This window comes from Coregonus clupeaformis, chromosome 25, assembly GCF_020615455.1.
Source record: "Coregonus clupeaformis isolate EN_2021a chromosome 25, ASM2061545v1, whole genome shotgun sequence".
NCBI lineage: Eukaryota > Metazoa > Chordata > Actinopteri > Salmoniformes > Salmonidae > Coregonus > Coregonus clupeaformis.
The window spans coordinates 23,271,354-23,283,007 of record NC_059216.1 but is presented as its reverse complement, the minus strand read 5'-3'; the positions used below and the strand labels follow the sequence as shown (position 1 = coordinate 23,283,007).

Below are 11,654 nucleotides of genomic sequence, written 5' to 3'. Positions count from 1 at the left end.
GGCTTGGCTAACCTGATAGAGCAAGGTGTGATTGCATTTGATGAGGTCCTCTCTCACAGATCTCCTAACGGGTACGCAGAAAGACACAGCTCTGGCAAAGAGAGAAAAATATGAGGAAACAGTGAAGACAAACCAGGAGATGTGAGATTCCCCTTTAAAGGCACGCCAGTCAGGCATGAACAAGGTGTTGATACAGTTGCCTAGCAACAGAGGATAGGTCTCCAAATAGAGGCTTTGATGTTAAAAGTAAGTGAACGCCCCCTTTAAGTCTAGATTGTGTGTCTGGATTATCATTAGGATCATTTCATAACATAAGACAGGTGAGAGGTGAAAAGTCATCCATCCAACAGAGAGGCTTCACCTTGACTGCTGAGTGGGAAGATAAGTGGTTAGTCACCCCTAAGACAGCCATGCAGAGTCATGTTGGCTACTCTTCCTCTTATCTTCAGGGAACTCCTTCAGCCTTTTATTTACCATGGCCTCTCCTTCAGGGTCATCCTCCAAGGAAATTAGACATCTATTGAGATGGATGGTATTTTGTTAGAGACAGACATCTACTTGGACCATTGGCGTCAGAACCATTTCAAAAGCAGATCCACTTTTCAATAGGAAATCACTATATCACCCCCAAATCCCCCCCTGCTGTTGGCCAAACATCAGTAGCTTTGTTTGGCGGAGGGAGACAGTCTCCAATGTTAGCCAGCCAGACAATTCAGAGCAGTTTGGAATGTTAATGGGGGCATTGCCATGGTGACATGCAGTTCTATCATGTTATTGCATTGAGAACTTCTGGAGTGCATCTGCATACTAATGTGACTAGCATTTCATTCTCCCCTGCCTAGGCAGCACCTATTATGATCATAATAATAATAATAATAATAATAATAATAATAATAATAATAATAATAATAATAATACAAATAATAATTAGGTGGGTGCTTACATTTGTCCTATTTCCTGAAAGGTCGCTGGTTCGAATCCCCGAGCCGACTAGGTGAAAAATCTGTCGATGTGTCCTTGGGAAAGGCACTTAACCTTAAATGCTCCAGGGTCGCCATCAAAAATCACTGATCCCTGGCCGTGACCCCACTCTCTGAGAGTGACTCAGGGGGAGTGGGATATGCAAAAAACACATTTCCAATTCACACATGCATATAATAGGAATACTCTCACAGGTAATGGAATGGCAGAGAAAACTACAGTAATTTTCAGGTACCAAGTGGGAAATTGGTTCTTTGTCATGTTCTTTTACATCATATTCCACAGGTTAAATGTCTGATGAATAATGCAGGAGTTGTGGAATATTATTTTTATTGAACTGGTTAATGATTGACTTCCACAGATAAAGACTGGATACATTTTTTTTTTATACTAAAATAAAAGTTGGCTACTGTCCAATGGAAGCCTAACCAGTGGAAAATATGCTGTAGGCAGACTATTCATAGGTTGTGTTGTGGGAACATGCGTGGGTGGCTAGGATTTCAAAGAACTGGAAAGATACATTTTTGCTGATCTACAATATATTCCCTACAATTCTACGATTTGGTTTAAAGAAGTAAATACGACTGACAAAGGCTAAACAGATAGGTGAGCCTCCCCGTTCCAGGCTTCTAGGCTTATCATCTCCTGGTTAGGCCTTCCTTTATATATTTTCAGGGATTCTAGTGGGAAAGACTGTAGCCTGGTGCCAGATCGGTTTCTGCTATCTTGGTAACAGATAAAAATACACCTTATGGAACAGCGAGGACTGTGAAGAGTCACACACACAGGTCCAAACACATAACATACACACTATACACACGTACACCTGGATTGTGTGTTATAGTAGAGTAGTGGCCGGTGGGCACACAATGTATTGTGAAATCTGTTGTAAAATGTATTTTAATGTTTACAAATTGTATTACAATGTTATTTACTGCTTTGGCAGCAGCTAATGGGGATCCATAACAAATTCAAATACAAACTCCTTGTCACTCATTTTTGGCATAGCAATTCCATAAGGAGTTGGCAAGAGAGCACAAGGAGACTGGCACCAAGGCTAGAACGGCTGCGCATGAGATGGTCGCTGTCCACAGTCCTGTGGTGCTGAACTACCGAATGCCGATTCCTTCGCTGTCCACTTTAGTGGTGCTTGTTTGTAACATCTGACCTTTTACTCTGTCCTGTGACAAAGTCGCAACATAGGGATAGTCCTCAGTTGGTTGGGTTGTGGGAACATTGAAGTAGAGTCAATTACAGTCAATTAGTTATTAATTATCCATAGGTTGGTTTGTGGGAACTTAATTCTATAGGTTGGGTTCTGTGGTTGCGGGAACGTTGAGGGACAGTTGTTCAATTGGTTGAACTGTGGGAATTTTGAAAGATATAGGCTCGCTAGTCACTATATCCAGGTTTGCTTAAGGAAATATTGAAGGAGCTGTATTTTCAAAGTCAATACGCCATGGCAGGATTGAAATTATACTGATACGCCTATCCTACTACTGATACCTCTATGCATTTAATTGTTGAAGCATAGATTCAGATGATGTGGTAATTTAAACCAAAACAAATAACATTTTTGAGAAATGTTCAACTACTGCAGAACAGTATAGGCTATATAGTATATGGCCGTGTCAGCGGGTTAGAGATGCAAGATGAGCGTAAAATAATCACTGGTGCAGCACTCGCTGAAGCCTTTTTCTTCTGACGAAGAGTACGCAGGCTCTCTCAAGTCATATTATAGGTCTGTCTACCCTATCCTCGCCCACCTTACTGGAGCACAACACCATAAAGATAATGTATGCATCACTCAAATTCGGAAACATCTGTAAGCATACCTATTCCTGCTGAATAACAAAGGGGGAGACATCGCGTTTGTACTCTTTTCCAGACTTGGTTCCGATAATTTTTTGTGATTTGTTGAAAATGAACTGTGGGATTTCCGCAATATGTGCCAAGCTTCTGCTGCAAGATGTCAAAGGCAAAGCGATGAATGCGTGGCTGTTGCTAGCTCTTCTCGGAGTCTGGTAAGTTTGCATTGGACTAGCGGGGATATGAATGACCGAGGAGCTTTCGGTGGTTCTGAATTAAGGCAGTAGGCGACAAGACGTCCCTCTATGGTACTAAATTAGGGTGAAAGGGGTTCACAATCATACTGAAGTGAATGTGATTAGGTGCTACCCGTAGCATTGTGCCAGAGGATTCGTGCGCGGTTGCCAATATTGTCCAGACACAATCTATAACATTTCTTGCAATATTGTTCTTTTAGACGCGTATAACTGCAAAACCTAGTGTAGCCTAATTTGTTTAGTGTAAAGAATGCCAAGTGTAATAGCCTACCCTTGACTATAGCCTGTAGGGTATATACTATTCCGTTATTTCAGCAGGCAATGTCAATTAAAATCAGAGGGACAACCTTGAGCAAAACCAAGGCTACTGCAGATGATCGTTTTCATAAAAAAAAAACGCGCAATATTCGTTCAGAAATATTTTACAACCAGCAAACATTAGGTATTCTAAGCCTCAGCATCAGACTCCCCACCTCCTGCCAACACTTCAAATAGAAAATATGATTATTAAGCTTAGCTTATAAAAGGTTAGATACTGTGTATTTTGCTTAATATGTTTCATGTTGGCTATATTCTTGCCTATAGAGCAGATTTCACATAGGCCTATGCGGCAAAAAGGACCAAGTCTTCATGGCAATATCAGCTGTCACTTCAAGAGCAAGATACATAATTTATGAGTTTGATCCTTAAATTGAATTGACTAATACCACAAATTGACCAATATATCCATGTGGGCCATAAACTAATTACAAAATCAAGGTAAAAGCACACAGTGTTCATAAAGGTTAGCTGTGAAGATAGAATGAATGAATGAATGTAATGGGCTATTAGGCTATGTCACTACAGTTGGCTCTGTTCCTTGTATTGATAACAACCATGATCCTTCAGACATCTTTTTGTCATAAACTTATCTGTCACCTTGTAGTAGATTGGTTCTGCCCCTACAATATAGTTTGCATCAGAATTGCATGGTATTGATCAGCACAGTATATTAGTCCTTCATGCTTTCTGAGGGTTGGGGTTTTCCGTGGTGTCCAATAGTAGTGAGCTATATTGACTCAATTCACTCACTGTTTTCCAATACAAAGACCACCGATTTACTGATCCCTTGGCTTCCCATGAGCATCCAGCCCTGTTTTCATAATCTGTTCTGGCAGCCAGCTGGAGGGGTAGTACCAAGTGCTGGTCTAGGGTCAGTTCTGGGTGTTACAGGTCTGTTAAGTTGGCTCCAATCAATAGATCAATCAATAGGCCTGTAGCAGTTGTCACCAACCCTGGTCCTGTTTCAGGCCAGCAGCACAATTCAACTGGTGAAGTATTAGATGAGCATTTGAATAGTTGAAGGTGTGTTAGTGCTGGGCTAATAAAGGTCTACACAACCAGTAACCCAGGACCACTGGAGTAGAGTAAGCTGATCCCAGATCTGTGTTTTGGTTATGACACTAAAATAGTGTCTTGGGGACCGATTCTTGATCACCACAACATTCTTGCAGCCCTCAACAATATATTTGTGAGCTGACCAAAAATGATGTGGTACAAATCCATAAAAAATTCAAAGTCATTATTTGACAGATTTATATGATGTATTATATGATAGGATTTATTGAGAGTTGGCTCAAGTCGCCTTTTCAAACTCTCAGCCACCTCTTACCATCTAAAAGGGTCTACTTACTTCTAATGGACAATCAGTGAAGTACGGTTATGGACATTTAGTACCTTTAGGTTGTTTAACATTGCGGGGTATGGATACTCAGTGTTATTGGGATTGTGAAACATTGATGTAGAGATTACAGATCCAGTGGCACTGGACAAGTGGGTCTGGCCATATCGATTCTGTTTAAAGGCAGTTGTGCACTAGCATCTGGGAGGGACTGCTGAATGGCCTGGGCGAGGTGCCAAGTCCTCAAGTCTCTTAACGGTATTGGATACATGTTCATTAACGCGAAACAACAGCAGCCGGGCTTGGCATTACCGGAGCACTCGCTCATGTGTGACCGCCAGATACAGTGGCGCAGTTACAGGGTGGATGGAAAGGGATGTACAATTCCCAGATCTACCTCTATAGCTTCTCCCTGAATCAAACCCAAGACTCTACTGTCTGCTCCAAAGTGTGCTCTTTGGCCTTAATTGATCAAATAAATCATTTTTAGAGAAGCCGTACATCTGGACAGACTGACACCTTTTCCCCTGTAACGTGCCTTAATGACACTGGTCAGAATGCCAGTAAGTGTGTGTCATGTAAACCCTCAACCTTCAGCTCCACTCCACCCCAGATTCCTGTCCAGCTCTTCTGCCAAAACAAAATGGATTGCTGTGAAGTCATTCCAGTGTTCCATCTGCAGAGCCAAACTCTCTCTCTCTCTCTCTCTCTCTCTCTCTCTCTCTCTCTCTCTCTCTCTCTCTCTCTCTCTCTCTCCCTCCCCCCCTCCCTCACTCTCAATCATGTTCTCTCTCTCCTCTCTTCGCAGTGTGGCGTCATTTGGGCCCAGTACAAAGGAGGATGAGGACTATGAAGACGTCCCCATAAATAAGACCTGGGTTTTATCGCCCAAGGTCTATGAGAGCGATGTCACCTTGATCTTAAATAGATTGCTGCAGGGCTATGACAACAAACTCCGACCTGACATTGGAGGCAAGTCCCATTGGGCACACACTGGTTGAATCAACGTATTTTCAATGTCCTTTCATTGAAATTACGTTGAACCAACGTGGAATAGACATTGAATTGACATCTGTACCAAGTGGGGTAGTTCCACAGCAGCCAGTGGGAATCTGATTTATGTTTTTAAAATTTTAGTTCGCCATTAATTATGTAAGCTTGTGATAGATCATCATTAACTTACTAAGCATTGTTTAGCGCTTACCAGTCATTTTCAGAGTGTATATAATTGTAGAATAAATTGTGTCTGCATGCATATCTCAAAATCAGGACTCGTCCCATTGCCAGTTTATTACCCCTTTCTTAAAATATCCCTCCAAGGCAATGGCGTAACTGTGCTGTGTGCAGGCCAATGTGAAGTTATTTTTAAGCAGATTGATTACACACGGTGGCTAGAATGCAACTGAGCCAAATCATGATTGATCGCAAGGCACTGGGTCATTGTTAGAAGTTCAGTTCATTCGATTGTTGTGTACACTGACAGGGAGGATACAATTGTTTTTGTGAAAAAATAGTAGCCTAAAGCATAGTAGCCTAAAGTTGTTTGGTTAGTTTGAGATTGTGGACTGTATAGCCTACTGTGTATAGTAGCATGGAAGCAGTAAGAATGTGGTTCTTTCTTTGACCTCATACATACTTGCATTATTTGAGAGCCCCTGGTAGGCTATACTGTAGAGATAGGTTACGTTCATAAAGGTGAAAGGTGTTTTGTTTTTTGTTTCAGTAAGGCCCACCGTGATTGAGACAGCGGTATATGTCAACAGCATCGGACCAGTCGATCCTATTAACATGGTGAGTCTGGTGGCCTGGGGTGGTCTAGCCTTCTAAGCTGCTGCCTCTGGAGCATATGTATGATGTACAGCTGTTAGCATGGGTTCGAATCCGGCACACTTTCAGCAGTCACTGTCGTACCTTTCACCTCTATCTCTCTTTATCCAATAAACATACAAAATACACAAAAAAACATGGTAAGTCCTGTCTTGTCATGTACTGCATCAATGCTCTTCGTTGAAACAGAATGAATACAGGAGAGCAACAATCTAATACATTGCCCAACACATAATCATGGCAGCGGCACAATACATTGGCGTAAAATAACTGTTTCATGGCAGAGTTAACCTATGTGTCCATCTTGTTTCAGGAGTACACCATAGACATCTTCTTTGCCCAGACGTGGTATGACAGTCGCCTTAAGTTCAACAGCTCCATGAAAGTCCTGATGCTCAACAGTAACATGGTGGGAAAGATCTGGATTCCTGACACCTTTTTCCGAAATTCTAGAAAGTCTGACGCCCACTGGATCACCACTCCGAACCGTCTGCTACGACTGTGGAACAACGGGAGAGTGATGTACACGCTGAGGTAGGAGGATGACGGCTGCCATTCTTTGTTTTTCGAGGACTCTGTGTTTAGTACTCGTGGTATGTGCAGCTCTAGTTTGTGCATCTGTACTTTTGTCTTGTAGCCCTCTTTTAGGCACCCGCTATTTGTCGAAGCATGATCTTGAAGCCATTGTTATTTTTCCCTAGCATTTGTTTAAATAAAAGAGAGGGAAATACTTTGTTTGTAATTGTTACGATCCAGCCTATTTGGGGAAAAAAACACATTACAAAATCAATGTAACACATCATTAACTTTTCTCTGTCACAATTCTGTTTTTGTCAGGTTGACTATTAATGCGGAATGCTACCTTAAGCTGCATAACTTTCCTATGGACGAGCACTCGTGTCCGCTGGAGTTTTCGAGCTGTAGGTGTTTAAACACTCTCCCCGTCATTTCGACTTCAGCTTCAGTAGCTAGCCCAGAGAGGGTGTCAGAGCGGGCCAGCATTAGGAGCTGAGCCCCAGCCCCCCACAAGCCCATCTGCTTGAGGCTGTCCCTTCAGCCTGTATGATCTATCATCTGCTCCACCGGGGAAGAAAGGAGGTCACAAAGTACCATTCTCTGACAGACTAATGAATTATGCAGTGCCCCCAAACTGATTCATGCTCTGTCTGTGTCATTCTCCATCCGTCCTGCATTGTGCTTCAGCTTCTCATGTCTCGTTGTCATGATCTTAACCCCCACACACCCTGTCGAGCGCTACAGTGTAAACTGGAAGGGCATCCCATGGTTAGAGGAAGGATGTGTTCCATCTTGAATGCTCCCGTGCTTGGCCATATAGTATGCACCTGTGGTGTACTGAGATTCACTGTTGTGTTCTGGATTATGGCTTCTACAAGGCTGGACAATGAGAGGTTCCTAATGTTACATGTGTGTGTTTGTGTGTGTTCAACCGTACACCCCTCTAGATGGCTATCCAAAAAATGAGATTCTGTACCGTTGGCAAAAGCGTTCTGTGGAAGTGGCCGACCAAAGGTACTGGAGACTCTACCAGTTTGCGTTCGTCGGTTTACGAAACACATCAGACGTGGCGCATACACAGTCAGGTAAGGGATGACATGCATCCTTTTAGAAACTGCATTCTTAGCTCTGGTGTGGCTTTTAAGTTTTACGAAATGATGCTAAACATTTTAACTTCTTTTATATGCTGGTATGTTTCTCTTTTGAATGTCTAGGTGAATATGTCATCTTGACAATATTTTTTGACCTGAGTCGGCGAATGGGCTACTTCACTATTCAGACGTACATCCCCTGCAGCATGATCGTGGTGCTGTCATGGGTCTCTTTTTGGATCAACAAAGATGCTGTCCCTGCCAGGACCTCCTTGGGTATCTCTCGTTTCTTACAGCCCTTTGTAAAGGACTAAATATCATAGTGTCAGTTACGTGAACACACAAAATCAGCTCAACCAGCTAAACCATTAAACTGGCTTTGTGACTTCCTGTGCAGGAATCACCACGGTGCTTACCATGACAACGCTGAGCACCATCTCCAGGAAGTCACTTCCCAAGGTGTCCTATGTGACGGCCATGGACCTGTTTGTGTCTGTTTGCTTCATCTTCACGTTTGCTGCTCTGATGGAGTATGGGACTCTACACTACTTCACCAGCAACAGGCAGAGCAAGAAGGATACGGACAAAAATGCACCACAGGTAGAGACACCACTGTTCCCAGTAGCTTCTGCTATTTAATTTGAAGATTCTTTTTATGGGAATATATTATTTGTACAGTTTTAAAATCAAGGCAAGTAATCAAATCACAGCAATGTAAATAGGAGATTTCAATGAGCTGTGTGAACACGCACATACAATTTTTTAGTAATTAACTACAAAATAGTGTATAACAGCATATAACCTTGACAATGAGTCAATCTGCATACATCAACTACACAAATGGAGGAAGAAAGGAAGCTGCAGTAGCTACATTAACATCATGAACTTTAACATTGCCATTTCCAAGGTCAAATTCGTCATTCATTAGTAACGATGCTTCCTATAACTCAAGGCATTATTTTGTTTGCCTTAGCCAAGGGATTGAGATAGATTTCTTTAGTCTGTAATCATATTTAGCCGGGTTTCAAAGACTTTGTGAAGCATAGATTTCTGTGGGAGAGTAAACACACTCGGCAGAGGAGTGGGAATACAGAGAGGGCATAAGTCATCGCTGTAAACGGTCACGAATCCTTCCAACTGGGACTGAGATGCAGTGATATTGAGCAGAGAAAATGAAATCCCTGTAAGCTCCATACAAATGGCAAGGTCTTATATTACAAAAAGCAAACGGCATGAAATGCAGTGAAAAAGGCCAATGCCAATTTCCTGCTTAGGAGAAACTGTATGCCTTTTTATTGACTAAATATGGCTGAACCACTCTGCTCTTCCTAGCATATTCCCACAGCCACCGTGATGAATTTGAATGTGATATATTGCATTTATAATATACATCTATGATCTTCAGCTCTCATTCACCATGAATGGCATCCATTATGTGAGAGAACGTTCACCACACAAATGTTGTAAGCTATATAAAACGTAAAGTGAATGGTAAATTAAAATCCTATCTTGAAGCGTATTCCCAGAAAGAAATGAATAACTCAACCACAATTGTAATATTTACCTACAGAAATCCAGCAGCATGGTGAACATTAGGCCAGGGACGTCACTGCTCCAGATGAATAACATTGCCCCCTACCAAGACGAGGACGATTATGCCTATGAGTGTCTGGATGGGAAGGACTGCACCAGCTTCTTCTGCTGCTTCGACGACTGTCGCTCCGGAGCATGGCGTGAAAATCGGATGCATGTCCGAGTCTCAAAGATCGATTCCTACTCACGAATATTCTTCCCCACCGCCTTTGGCCTTTTCAACCTGGTCTACTGGATCGGGTATCTGTACTTATAAATCTAGTCTAGCAAAGAGGAGCAATAGCCTTTTACTTCAGAGAAAACAGGTCAAAATGTTTGTTTACTCTCTTTACTTGCTATTCTCGGCACTGTTGACGATAAGATGGGAGGGGGGTGGGTGTCCTGCTTTGCAATTTAAAGCCAGGATATAAATGGATAAAATTGCTTAGTCTCACCAATATTTGAACTGCTCCCTATGTTTGTATCTGTACTATTTTTCTAGGAGATGGCTCACAGATGAATGCAGCTGTGAGATTAGGTCAGAACAGGGCCAGACTCCGGGTCATACCCACCAGCAATTGCATGATGTTTGGTTCCTAACCTCTACGGATTTAATGCATTTTATAAAACGGGTAGTTTGGATCCTGGATGCTGGTTGGTTGACAGCAGGGAGTTATTCATCACAATCCCTGGGTAATGCCTGTTAACAGTTTCATTTGAATTATCAATGCGCATCCACTGTCCCACAGTCCAGCCAGGCAATTTATAAAAATATATAAACTCCCCTGGAAAAAAGTATGTAGACATTATTTCCCCAAGCTACTAGGCTAGCATTTGGTTTGTAACAGTTGGGGTTTGTCTAGACTCTAAACCTTGCTGCCTGCCTCTCCGACCTGTGCAACAATGTTGCAGTTTATTTTGCGATCTGCACCGTGCCATAGAGAGAATGAACGTGACGAGACAGACAGCTTCTCTGAGCCAGGCAAACTCATTTATTAGGATCATTGTAATGGATATATCAAAATAAATGGCAAAAGAAACAAAGGTAAAACAAACGGAAATGCAAAAAGTTTGCTGTTATTTCAGCTGTTTGATGTAATTGTGTGTTGGCTTTAGTTGGCTAGCTAGCAAAGGACAAGTAGCTAGCCTGCATGGCAACCTTTTTTTGCTTAGAACGTTTGGAATGGACAACCAGCTCATTTGTCTAGCAACTTCAGAATCTCAGAACTAACAATTGGCTTTTGCCTGGACTATATCCTCTGGTGGAAGGATGAAACAAAACAAATGTACTCATTAAAATAACATTTTTAATTAAAACTTTAAATATATATATAAAAGCAATAAGGCCCTTGAACCCGGGAATTATGGTAAATAACACCCTCCTGAGGGCTGTTTCCACGGTCCTCCGCTCCGTGTTGGGCCTTAGAACAGCCCTTAGTCGGGAACTATTCACACGATAATCCCCAGGTTCTCATGCCTTATTGCTTAAGTGATACACAAAGGTTGTGTTTTACAACAGCCTGGTTTTGTAACCTGTAACTTATTTGAAATTGAATAATATATTTGAATATATAAATATACACAAAATAAAGTGTGCTTAAGCAAAAAAAAAGAAGTAGGCCTTCAATAATTATATCTGACAGGTCATGTTTTCTGTGCCACACTTTTACTGTAAGCAAAATGAATACAACATTTCCTCCAGAGGTATATTCAACACAATTTATTTCCATACTTACTGAGGCAGTTCATCATTTCAGGTCTGAAATAAGACTAAGACAATGTTTTGGTAAATAATCATTAGGCATTATTGAGGCTTAGCTCTTGTATTGACACAAAGTCAATAAAGCAAGAAATTGATAGCATGTATATTCATATTATTATATTCTAATAACACCCATTATATCATAATCTTGATGTGATTACCCCAAATTGGCAGCTGTA

General features: G+C 41.7%; 1 protein-coding gene across 1 annotated transcript; it reads left to right on the top strand.

Annotated features, from left to right (window-relative positions):
- Positions 1-2,673: 2,673 nt before the first annotated feature.
- Positions 2,674-11,314, top strand: gabrg1 (gamma-aminobutyric acid type A receptor subunit gamma1). Its single transcript, XM_041847922.2, has 9 exons — positions 2,674-3,005; positions 5,516-5,679; positions 6,431-6,498; positions 6,848-7,068; positions 7,372-7,454; positions 7,998-8,135; positions 8,265-8,417; positions 8,539-8,741; positions 9,712-11,314. Exons 1-9 carry the CDS (start codon positions 2,905-2,907, stop codon positions 9,988-9,990), a joined length of 1,410 nt encoding a protein of 469 aa, XP_041703856.2. The 5' UTR covers positions 2,674-2,904; the 3' UTR covers positions 9,991-11,314.
- Positions 11,315-11,654: the final 340 nt, after the last annotated feature.